The sequence below is a fragment of the Anopheles marshallii genome, chromosome X, assembly GCF_943734725.1.
Source record: "Anopheles marshallii chromosome X, idAnoMarsDA_429_01, whole genome shotgun sequence".
In the NCBI taxonomy this organism is placed as follows: domain Eukaryota; kingdom Metazoa; phylum Arthropoda; class Insecta; order Diptera; family Culicidae; genus Anopheles; species Anopheles marshallii.
The window spans coordinates 4,936,299-4,948,346 of NC_071325.1; the positions used below are offsets into that span (position 1 = coordinate 4,936,299).

General features: G+C 47.4%; 2 protein-coding genes across 2 annotated transcripts; one reads left to right on the top strand and one right to left on the bottom strand.

The window, feature by feature from the left end:
- Positions 1-561: 561 nt before the first annotated feature.
- Positions 562-3,511, bottom strand: LOC128707235 (putative uncharacterized protein DDB_G0271606). Its single transcript, XM_053802189.1, has 4 exons — positions 3,484-3,511; positions 3,259-3,330; positions 876-3,166; positions 562-678 (listed from the first exon to the last, which is right to left on the bottom strand). The coding sequence occupies exons 1-4, from the start codon at positions 3,509-3,511 to the stop codon at positions 562-564; spliced, it is 2,508 nt and encodes an 835-aa protein (XP_053658164.1).
- Positions 3,512-4,839: 1,328 nt separating this feature from the next.
- On the top strand, positions 4,840-10,385 carry LOC128714680 (phosphatidylinositide phosphatase SAC2). Its single transcript, XM_053809594.1, has 8 exons — positions 4,840-4,942; positions 5,018-6,164; positions 6,255-6,582; positions 6,649-6,719; positions 7,084-7,311; positions 8,011-8,253; positions 8,949-10,209; positions 10,278-10,385. Exons 1-8 carry the CDS (start codon positions 4,840-4,842, stop codon positions 10,383-10,385), a joined length of 3,489 nt encoding a protein of 1,162 aa, XP_053665569.1.
- Positions 10,386-12,048: the final 1,663 nt, after the last annotated feature.

Genomic DNA, 12,048 nt, shown 5'->3' on the forward strand with positions numbered 1-12,048 from the left:
ATAATAAACTTTCCAAAAGTGCCAGCCAATGCCAACCACAGTCTTGTTAGAAAATTCTGAAACTAAAAGAGTAAAATTTACAATTATTTTTTCTTATTTCATTAGTAACTGAGCGTATTGCTTAAATCTCGATTGTGGTACCGTAAAATTTAAAGCAATACGGTCAGGCAACCGTTAATGAAATCTAGAAAATAATGTTAAAACATTCCTACATACATGTCATTAATATTTCAATCATACGCCATCATCATCAATCAGTTTCTTGTAGATCAATTACTTCAATAACACAATAACATCTGAAACAGAAAAAAATCACATGGTGTTAATGTTAATCATTAGGTTAGATGCTAGTAATTAGGTTAATTGTTAGTAACGTGAGTCTATCGCGACATCCAACATCATCAAGTCCATGCGCACACAAACACAACTTAGCACATAAATACGACGGGCTTAGCCGTACAACTAAATTAATTCTAACAGCTGCAATTGTCCGCCGCACACTGCCTTTTCTCGACCAACGATCACTAGAGCCATCCATCGATCACTAGAGCACGAGGTTGATTAATTTTTCCGTGATGCACGTCGCTTCATGGAGCTGCTGCACTGCGGACAGTACCATTTGCCCTTCGGGGATGAGCTAATATTAACGCACGGGTAGTGGAACCATTCGAACGGACACTGGAATAGGTAGAAAGGTATATCTTAAAAAAGATCGACACTAGCAAATTCCTGCACACTAAAACCGAGCATCGCGACACTATTTTGAACAACGTTAATGCATACAGCAAACAAAAGGACCAAGAGCGTACAATCGTTATTACAAACAGAATGGAGAGATTATGTACGTCTGAAGGCAACAGCACCGGTAGACTTACATCTTCATTATCGCATGCTACCATGTCACCGTACGACACTTGGTTGCAGAGACAGTACCGTGGTTCGTTCGGATCGAACCATTCACCTTCTGCTGTCTGGTCGAGATTAACAGCCGGCTCGGTATTATTAGTGCTGTTGTTGTTGCTAGCGGTACTAGTGCTGGGGCTGGGATTGGGCGAAATAAGAGGGTTCATGAACGAGGACACATTCACCACCGTGGCACTAGTCGTCGGTTGCGTGACCGTGGTCAAGAATGGCTGTTGCTGCTGTAGCTGCTGCGGATGTATCGATTGCGGAAGGACTTGCACAGCCTGCTGTCCAGCATGTTGTTGCAACAGCTGCTGCTGCTGCTGCTTATTTTGCAACTGTAACTGTTGCTGCTGTTGCTGTAACAGCTGCTGCTGGGTAACCTGCAGCTGAGGCTGTTGATGCAAAATAAGCTGCCGCTGCTGCTGTTGCAGCACTTGTTGGGGCTGCTGTTGCAACAACTGCTGGGACTGCTGCTGCTGCGACAATTGCTGCTGTTGCGACAGCTGCTGTTGCATCGTTTGCTGCAACTGCATATCTTTGTGCTGATGATCCAAAAGTGGATGTTGCTGTTGCACCGGTAGCTGCTGTATGTGCTGAACTACCTGCTGCTGCACTAGATGTGGCTGTTGTTGCGTTTGGCCTTGATGTTGGAAAGACGCGTGCTGCACTGGCTTATGCTGCTGCAGCTGCTGTTGTTTCTGCTGTGACTGGGCCTGCAGTAGCTGCTGGTGCGGGACCGTGTGCAGCTGCTGCGACTGCTGTTGGAGTAGTTGCGGTCGCTGCAACTGCTGCTGCTGCTGAAGATGCTGAGCCTGGATGGATTGCTGCAACTGTTGCGGTTGCAACTGCCGCGGCATCCGATGCTGGGCTGACACGAGTTGCACCGGTTTGTGCGGTTGATTAATGATTTGATGCTGCTGCTGCTGTTGACCGGGTAGTAGCTGCTGCTTTACACCTGTTTGAGTTTGGTTTTGCGAAAGGGAAATTTGCTGCATTACTGGTTGCAGCTGATGTTGTAATGTAACGGGTGTATTAGCATGAATTAGTAACTGCTGCGATTGGACTGGAATTTGATGATTTAGCGAATGTTGTTGCATAAAAGGTTGCTGCTGTGGTTGTTGCTGCTGCTGCTGCTGTTGCTGCTGCTGCTGGCTTTGATGCTGCTGTATTGGAGTGGAATTTACTTGCACAGACGATAACGATAACGCAGGCGAGCTAGAAAGTGGTTGAACATTCGGCGAGGGTGAGGACAAAATAGAAGCAATTGATGATGCATTTACCAACATCGTAGAATTTGTACGCATATTACTACAACCCAGTGACGTACCAACGGTTTTCTTACGCTGACGGCGTTGGTTCGAAAATGCAGTCGACTCCCGTTCGACCGCTTGCAAGGCGTTGTGTGTCGCACCGGCTAGCTCGCTGTTGAGCAGCAGCTCGTGCGATCCCACACCACCGATTGCTTCATATGATGCTTTCAAGCTCGCCGTACGTCGTCCCTGCTGCATCTGCTGCGTCTGCGCGATCGCTTGGCTGGCGGCAGCCACGATCGCATTGCCAGCACCGCACGTCTGCAGATTGTAGGTGGCGGCCACCGTAGCCGTGCTGGGTGATGCATTCATCACCGGCACCGATTGGGCACAGGCGACAGTGTTGATGCCACTCGGCACCGTCCCAATACCCGTGACACCCGCCACACCGCCAACGACACTGCCCGCCACAGCTCCTCCCGGAGCGAGGACAGCGGGTGTGTTGGGACGCATGTTGCTATTGTTGAGCGGCTTCGACGATCCGGCCAACGTCCGTTTCTCCATCGATGACATCGGCACGCCCGTTGCCACACTGTAGCGGCGCTTTTCGGTCTTCAACTTGTGCCGGCTGTCCGAGCGACTGCCATGGCTCGAACCGTGCGAATTTTGCGTGTCGTAGAATCGATTTTCCTTCTGGTTCGTACCGCCATTGCTCGTCAGGCTGTCCAGCTCTAATGAACGCTTCTCCAATATCTCGGTAATGCCGTTATGGTCCGCTTCCAGCTCAGACTTGAACTTGGCCAGCTCGGTATCGAGACGTCGCAGATAGCGTTCAACCAGATCGTACATCTGGCCCGCCAGCTGTATTTTCTCATCCGAATCGTCCAGCACTCTGTAGTAGTTGGTGCGAATCGAGTCAAACTCGACGTCCGCCATCGGAGATGAAATTTCACTGCGGCGACATTGCTGAAACAGCATGCGCACACGTTTATCCAGCGCGTCCGTATTGTCTGCAATACGGTGAAAAAAAAGAATGCAAATCAATCAAGACGGTGTGCGTCTGTGAATTTGGTAGCCAACATTTCTCGTAATTCATTCTTACTTTGGACGCTTAGATCCATCTCACGCATCTCAGTGAATCTGTCGCGCAATTCCTGCGGCAAATGCTCGATCACTGCACCGAAAGAACAAAGAAAGATCATAAACAATAGAACCAATCTCGGAAAATGGATGCCATCAATTGTAGATACGCGCGTCCGTAAGATGCGGTGTATCTATATCCGCTTTTCGGCAAGGGAAAACCATCTGTGCAAATATCCATACTTACTCTCCAGATAGTCTTCGAGGTACAACATATTGTAGCCGTTCACAGAGCAGCGTTTAATTTGCAGCACTTTTTTTAATGGATGCACAAGATTCACCGAAACTAGCAGGGAAAAGGCTTTGCACAGCAAATTCGCAGAATGCTTTTTCACTCTTCTTTTTTCGTTTTGCTTCCGATGGCTCGTGATGACAGTTACTTCGTTCAGTTCTAGCTGTCATTTTACAACGAAGGAAGAAAAACACAAGTGACCGATTGTTTTCAAGCTTATATTTTCCTACAATTATACGTTTAGATTGAGCATTTAGTTGAATAAATGGAATAAAAATAAAATACAGATGGCGCAAAAATACACCTAGGCCAACGCAATGCAGTGTATCATCTATTTTTCTTCGAATAGTGTTTGATATTCATAGGCCGTGTAGGAAAAATTCATGTGAACAATGTTTCTTTAAGGATTCTTTAAACACCAACTTTTGTGCTAATGCATATTGCGTTTTCTCAAAAAAAAAAACAATGGACGTTGGAAAAAACAATGTTAAATATTAATGCGTCTGTGGATAAACTGCTACGAATTGAACTCTGAATTCAGTTCTTAAAAAACGGTGTGTTCAAGCACAGAAATAAATGACAAATTGTGCTGTCTAGTTTGACACTTCACACGGCGATGCAAAATACATGCATCGAACCCAACCCTGAAAAAGTGAATGTGAACGGAACGCAGCATATTTATGCTATATAATAAACCCTTGCTTGCTTTAGCGCCCCAGTGAAAAACAAACGGAAGAAGGTTTATGTTTCCGCAACTAGCCCATCGCCTGCATCAAACACACACATACATACACTCCAACACGCCCAACACTGGCAAAAACAAAACAGTTCAATACTTCATGAAAAATTCACCCAATTTTCACCCCATTCTAAATGTTGTATTCAGTCGCAGATGGTAATGGTTGAGCCGTGAAACGCGTTTATTTGACTGGGTGCTTTCACACTGTAAGTATTTTAATAAAGTGTTCATTTCTAATATATTTTTCCTGGCCGGAAGTTTTTTACGCGCACAGTAGAGAGAAATCAATACAAGGTCTGTTTTGTTTTGTGTTGTTTTTTTCTTTTTTCAAGCGTTTTGTTGTTGTTTTACATATTTTTTATTGTTGCAGATTCACTATCCCAGTGTGTGAGTGTGCGTCACGAAACCGCTGCAATCAATATTGTTTCGAGGCGGATAAGCGAGGCCCAACCACTTCCTGCTCTAGATGAATCATCTCTCCTAAGCGTGTCGTATCACACACAGGCTATTTCTGCACCGCCTAGTAGTCACCGTTTTCCTTTCTTTGCTGGTTTGGTTCCGTGTTGTGTACGATGGCGATGGAAGTGTTCCAAACCGAAACACACTACATATTCCTGCGAAAGGAACGTAGCCTCTGGTGGAATCGATATTCGTCTGAATTTCAGTTAAAGTGCGGTATGTAAGAAGTGGGTTTTTAGGCAACGATGGATCTCACTTTTAACAGCTTTGTCCTACATTCGTTTGATTCAGGATGGGATTTATCATCCGTGGACGATATCGAGTGTATCGGTGTGACGCATGGCATCGTCGGTACGATTGCACTGCAGGGTGTGCTGGAACCGCATCTGATCGTCATCAAGGAGGTGGTACCGGTGGGCGTTCTGTATGCTCCGCATCTTGTATACAAGATTAAGAGCATTGCCGTGCTCGGTCCGGACGGGGCCGATACGCTGTTGCTCGGTTGCAGCAAGCACAACTCCAACCAGACGGTGAAGATAGCACCTGCAGTACAAGGAGGTACGGGTGGTACGGTACTGCTAGAAGGGCATCCCTCACCGAAAAGCCGTCTGTTTGAAAGTTCCGCCCTGGTGAACAAGACCTGGGGTGCGGTGAAGAGTGCTGGCAGTACGATCCGCAACACGACAGAAAAGGCGGCCGCAATCGCGACCAGCCAGGTAAAGTCGACCGTGAGCCTTGTTGTGAAGGATCCGGTACGCATCGAGAAGCGCGTCATCGATGAACTGCACAAGATATTCGACGATACGGACAGCTTCTACTATAGTCCCAACTGTGATATTACGAATAATCTGCAACGCCGGGGCACACCGCCAGACGATCGGTTCTACTGGAACAAACCGATGCTGGCGGAGTTGCTCAAGGTGACGGCGGGTGGCGAGATGGATGCACCCGGCGCGGACTGGGTGCTGCCGATCATACAGGGGTTCGTGCAGGTCGAACAGTGTGTTATTGGGAACGAATGCTTTACGTTGGCGCTTGTATCGCGCCGATCGCGCAACCGGGCCGGTACGCGCTATAAGCGCCGTGGCGTAGACGAACATGGCAACTGTGCGAATTACGTTGAGACGGAGCAGGTGCTGTCGCTCCGACAGCATCAGATATCGTTTACGCAGGTGCGCGGTTCGGTACCGGTGTACTGGAGCCAACCGGGTTATAAGTATAGACCACCGCCACGTCTCGACAGAGATGAGCAGGAGACGCAACAAGCGTTCGAGAAGCATTTCGATGGTGAGCTCGGGATCTACCAGTCGATCTGCATCATAAATTTGGTGGAGCAAAGTGGCAAGGAGAAGATAATAGGCGATGCTTATGCGAACCATGTGCTAAAGTACAACTCGGAACGGTTGATCTACGTGACGTTCGACTTTCACGAGTATTGGTAAGGTTAACAACTACTAGGGGTTTTTCATCCCGTTTCACATGGTAAATGATTGTCCACCTTCTTGTCTCTTCCTGTGAAAACCAATAGTCGAGGAATGCGTTTCGAAAATGTATCCTCACTGATTGAATCGCTCGCACCGGAAGCGGGCGCGATGGGATTCCACTGGCGCGATAACAACGGACCGATCTGCAACCAGAAGGGTGTGTTCCGGGTCAACTGCATGGACTGTCTCGACCGTACGAACGTGGTGCAGACGGCCATCGGCAAGGCGGTGCTGGAATCGCAGCTGGTCAAGCTCGGACTGGCGATGCCATATTCGCAGCTACCGGACGCCCTGAAGGCACCGTTCATGGTGCTGTGGGCGAACAACGGTGATGTCATCAGCCGACAGTACGCAGGAACGAATGCGCTCAAGGTTAGGGGGTTATAAGCTTGAAGCTTCCGACGGCAAATAATTAATAATTCTTTTGCCTCATCGCAGGGCGACTATACGCGTACGGGCGAGCGAAAGATTTCCGGCATCATGAAGGATGGCATGAACTCGGCCAATCGGTAAGTAACGTTTCGTTTACCATGCGCAGAAGATGCTGTAGTTTGTTTGACGGGAAATGGATGTGGAAGTTTGAAAAAATCCCGTTTAGACTTTGCCTCCGTAACGTTGAATTATTTATCTCTTTTTGGGGGGGTGGTTCAGTGCGTGTGTGTTTTTCCTTTGTGTGCATGAACGCACTATAACATTCCCCCTCAATGGAGTAGTGTGTGCCAGAATACTAAAACGTGTGTTTTTGGTTGTTTTGGTTGTTTGCCATTTTCTTCTCTCTCTATTTCTCTCCCTTTCGCTTTCTCTTTGGATTATCCAAACATTTGGTTTTCCTCACCTGTGGTATCCCATTCGGCCCTCCCCCCCCCACGGCAGCTACTACATTCAACATTTCGCCGACACGTTCCGGCAGAGTTGCATTGATTTGCTGCAGGGCCAGTTGAGCGAGTGCGGCTGCATCCCGGAGGATGACGTTTGCGATGCGGTCGTCGGCATTGCCACTACGGCGCTGAAACCTTTCGGTCCGGCACCGTTGACGTACTACAACTATGGGCAGATGTCGACCGAACATTTGCTGCTAGAGCAGGTCGTCTTCAGTGCCAGGTGCGCTTTTAAAAGTTCCTTTTTTATCCACTTTTTTACTAAAAGTAGCTAAACAATGGGCGGTGATGTATTGGTAGCGGCACCAGTCTTCACACCACAGGACCGGTCCATCATCCCATCCGGGCATGACTATCCGGCTACGGGCTAATAAAGTCAAAGAAAGCCAGAAATGGCAGGCCTAGACCTCTGAGTTGTACCGATAAAGAGGAAGAAGGAACTAAATAACAGCTGCAGGAGGAAGTATCTTTCGTTGTGAGCGAATGCAAAGGAATAGCTTCCACTTGCAAGATTTGAAGGTATCATAAGGGTGGAAGTTATAAATTTGAAAATTATGTTAGCTCTTCAACAAGAAGAGGTGGCGTTGTAAACTAATTTCCTGTTGAGAGAACAATATTCTTCAATTTCTGCTTGGCTTTGTATCTTACGGCAACACGAAGAATTTATCTCGTGGGAGATTCTTCAACAAAAAGTGGTGGCGTTGTTAACTAAATTTCGTTGATATAGAAAGGATATCATTTAATTTCTACTTCTCCATCCGTACTCTATTCACACTTTTTTGGAAAATAATCTGGACGATTAGGTTGGCAGGTTGCAGCTGCATCGTATATAGTAATTATATCAATAAACCGCTCATTCCTGTGTTTTCTTCTCTCTATCTCTCTTTCCTTTTTCTCTCTCTCTCTCTCTCACTCACTCCAGCTATTATCTAGCCCGGTTTAAGGACACGTACCGTCAGGCGACGATCGATATGATGCTCGGTAACAACGTGTCGCCTGAATCGGTGTCTGCGCTCGGTGGCAGCCAAACAGCCGCTACCGATGAAACGGACGCCCTGGAAGGTGCCGAACATGCCCGTCTACTGGTCGAGGACTGCCGGCGGCTGTTGCTCGGTACGGCTCAGCTTCCGGTCGGTGCCTGGGGCCTGATCGATGCCGATCCAAGGTAAGGATGCGTTTATCACTAAGTATAGAGGCCTTCCGATTCCAGCTAAGTATTATTGCTAGGATGCTTGAAATTCTCTCTTCGTCTCATTTTACCTCACTTTTTTGTGTGTAAAGACGAAGATTCACTCACGCTACGGTACGATAAACGGCAAGCGTTAAGTTGTAACGCATAAAGTCTTTTTGTCACATCATTAGTATTCATTGCTTATCAGCTACGGCGCATATGCCTTGACGTCATTTGACCTCGTGCAATATCAGGAAACAAAAAGAATATATCACCATAGAACTAGAAGCTTTGCTTGCCTTGTCACCAAACACGCAACAATGTTTATCTATACGAGAGAATTATTTATATGCCCATTATATATTCATCTCAAGCGGTCGAGCAGTATTGTTTGTTGATTCTCTTTTAACAGCCTGCATGTATGCAATTAGCTAGAATAATTAGTAGTTAGTAGTTAGAACAATGTTTTGGAAAACATTTATATGCGGACAGAAACGTAAATAAAAGCAATATGTAGTAGTTGTTGCCTGTAACACCTTTAAACATTGATACTATTTTGTATTTTCTGTATGTTTTTTATTTTTTAAGGTTAACTAATTTAATCCGAACTAGCGTACAATTTCTCGCAAACGCACCTAACTAACTTGTGTTTCCGTTTCCCTCTCTTTTACTTTTTACAACGTTTCCAGCACTGGTGATCCGAGTGAAACCGAGGTGGACACCATCCTTATCCTGACCGACGACTGTTACATCGTCGCGGAGTACGATTCGCACCTGGACAAGATCGTGCGGTTCGAGAACGTACCGCTGGAAAGCATCACGCTGCTCGAGCTCGGTCTGTTTCAGCACAGCAAAATGTTCCAAGGCCCGGCACCGGCCCATCTGTGCATTCGGTTAAACTACGCGGTGGACGGTGTGGACGGTTACTTCCACATGTTCCGTTCGCCGAACATTCGCTTCTTCAACAACGTAGCGGTGGTGATACGCAAGACGGAAGAAATCACTGAATCGCTAACCGCGATCGTTGATTTGTTTCGCATCGCGCTCCAAAACTGTGGCCGAACGGATGTGCTGTTCCAGTGTGGTGGAAGTTTGCAGCGCCGAAAGAGCCGTACGCTGCTCTCGGTACCGGCCGGCATACCGCGCAACTTGTCCGAATCGCAGCTGGTACAGATGGGCTCGAAGGCGTTCAGCAATATGGCGGGTCAGTTTTCGAAGATTGGCCAATCGTTGAATGCGAGCAAAATTGGGCGTGGATCGTCGGCCGGTGGTGGAAAAACGAAGGGCAAAAAGGATGACCAAGCGGTTGAACAGACCGGCGGCAAGGGTGGCCGTCGGGAAGGGTCGAGCGGTTCGGTCAGCTCGTTCGGTGGTGGCAGCGGACCGAGTGGGGCAGGCACTGCTGGGGGATTGCGACCGGGGTCTGCGCACACGGGTAGCAAAATGGAACGTTCCAGCTCCGAGTCGGAAGAAGCGGAATGCACCAGCATCTACGAACCGGAGGATCTGGTCGAACAGAACCCACTGTACAACGAGAACGTTTTTCTACCCTCGGTCGGTATCGTGATGGGCGGTGGTGGCAACGAACCTGCCGACGTCGTTTCAGCAAATAATGTGCTGGAGGAGAAGGATAGCATCGCGAAGATGTCGTCCGATCTGTCCACGATGTCTATATCGTCGGTGACGGATCACATCAACATGCCGGTCGGTATGCTCGAATGTGCGTCACCGATACGTGTCAGCAGCCCGACACCGGAAATCTTCGTGGACGATGGTGAACCAAATGCTGCCCGGCAGGGTCGCAACATGAGCCTTAATCTACAGGCCCCGAGCAGCGGTGGCGATAATGCGCTGAGGCAGCTCAAGAAGCTTACCAGTCCGCTGTCAAACATTGGCAAAGGTTTGCAGACACTCGGCGCCAACCTGGATCCGAGGAAAATAGCTGTAAAGGTAGGCAAACTGCGAACCGTAATAGTGAAGGGTAGTCTTTAAAACGATCCTTATATTTTGTTTTGCAGAGCCCGGTCGCTCCGGTAAGAAGCACCAGCGCCGCTTTTGCCGAGATCAAACAGCTGGAGGAAAAATGGGAAAAGGCCAGCTGTCGCACCAAGCTAATTGCCCTGTGAATGCAATGCTGTTTTAACGCCTATCTACGCGCGATTTGTGTTATTGTTGCGATCTGACTTGTTTCGATTGGGCCAATCGCAGGATATAGTCGGTAGGGTACTGGCTTCAATGATCTCGTCTAGATCGTGCCACCCAAAACGCAGTACGGAATTCAGCTATGTATAATTATCAAGTAAACGCTAGCCAACAGTCCCAACCGTGAAAACGGTTATAGAGCCAAACAAGAAGACGGACGGCGTATACGCTGTTGTGAGTTGGTCAAGCATCATGTATCCTTCGGGTAGCGTGTAGATCTTGCAACTTTTGTTGCGAAAAACACTCCTCCAAGAACAATCATGACGCGTGAAAGGAAAGTTTTCGTATTCGTAAACTCAACAGAAGCGGAGTTTCGAGGAACGGCATCGGTGGAAGGTCGCCCATAGCATAACAATTTATGAAGGCACAAAAGCTTTTAGAATCAATTGGTCCGTGTTTGCAAAGTTAGATCGTTTTTGAGACTGGATCAACACCACTTCCGCATTACGCCACCACGAACTGGGAGTCTCAACAGTATTTTCGAACCTCGTTACACAACTGTCCAGGATGCACAAACGGCTCGCACTAGGGGCCATACTTGCCCTGTTTTCCTTCCCCTCATTGCAATGCCAAAGCTGTATTGACAGAACTAAGTTAGTTTATTAGGCAACTATTAGCCCTATGCGTTCCCTTCCACAAAAGCGAAACAAAAACCTTACCCTCGTGCTGGTATTAGTATCAGCCCACGCAATAACAAAAAAAAAACGTAAAAATGGCAACGAAATTTATTCTGTGTTCACCTGCCGGGTGTGCACATTAGGAGAGGCAATTGAAAACGCTTCAATATATTATAATTATCGGCAGTATTGTTATTTATCATTAGTCAAAGTGGTTCAATCGTTCTACCGTACAGGAAAACAAACACATACATTAGAATAATTCGCACGGCAGTTTGCAACAACAACCAAAACCCGTTACAGAATAAAATATACGAACAAAAACGTGCATACATGGGCGGATATAGGAGCTTCGCAAGTGAGGTGAGGATTCATACGTTACAAGAAATACCAAAGTCAATTATGTATAGCGTGTACGGTTTGCGTACGAAAACGAAAACCGACGTATAACCACCAGGTTGCCTGATCGGCGAAATGGACAACATCAAATAATCTGTTTAGCCTCTCCCCTCCCCTGATAGTTGCTTTAACAGTCAGTCGACGACGTACGGCGATGATGTGATGGAGTCGTAGCATTCCAGCCAGTTAGTGCTAGTGTAGGCGTACGTAGTAGTGAAGTAGTAGGACGTTACACGATAGCTTACAGCGTTCCGGGGTTTGGAATAGTGTAAGTAGTAGGCACACCAATACGTTACCCGTTAGCGATAGCCGCGAGTAGCGTTATGCGTTCATAACCATTCCCTTTCTGTTAGCCGCAAATCCGAGTGTGAGTTCACACACACACACACTCTCTCACTCTCGCTCGCTCTTTCTCGGTCGCGGTTTTCTGTTCACATTGTGTTAGTTTTTGCGATGCGTTCTACACTAATGCTTCGCGTTGCGCTACAACGTTTTGTTTCGAAGCGTTACAAACCGTTTAACAGTTACCGTATAAACCGTCGTGTATTAATCGTGTATTTAACGTATATAT

Excerpts from the sequence above, each read along its gene's own strand:
- LOC128707235 (XM_053802189.1), bottom strand. The coding sequence starts at position 3,511 with ATGTTGTACCTCGAAGACTATCTGGAGA. Across the intron at positions 3,167-3,258 it reads GATGGATCTAAGCGTCCAAA|ACAATACGGACGCGCTGGAT; the intron begins GTAAGAATGAAT and ends ACCGTATTGCAG. Across the intron at positions 679-875 it reads TAGCATGCGATAATGAAGAT|TGTCCGTTCGAATGGTTCCA; the intron begins GTAAGTCTACCG and ends TACCTATTCCAG.
- LOC128714680 (XM_053809594.1), top strand. The coding sequence starts at position 4,840 with ATGGCGATGGAAGTGTTCCAAACCGAAACACACTACATATTCCTGCGA. Across the intron at positions 6,165-6,254 it reads TTCGACTTTCACGAGTATTG|TCGAGGAATGCGTTTCGAAA; the intron begins GTAAGGTTAACA and ends GAAAACCAATAG. Across the intron at positions 8,254-8,948 it reads CTGATCGATGCCGATCCAAG|CACTGGTGATCCGAGTGAAA; the intron begins GTAAGGATGCGT and ends CAACGTTTCCAG.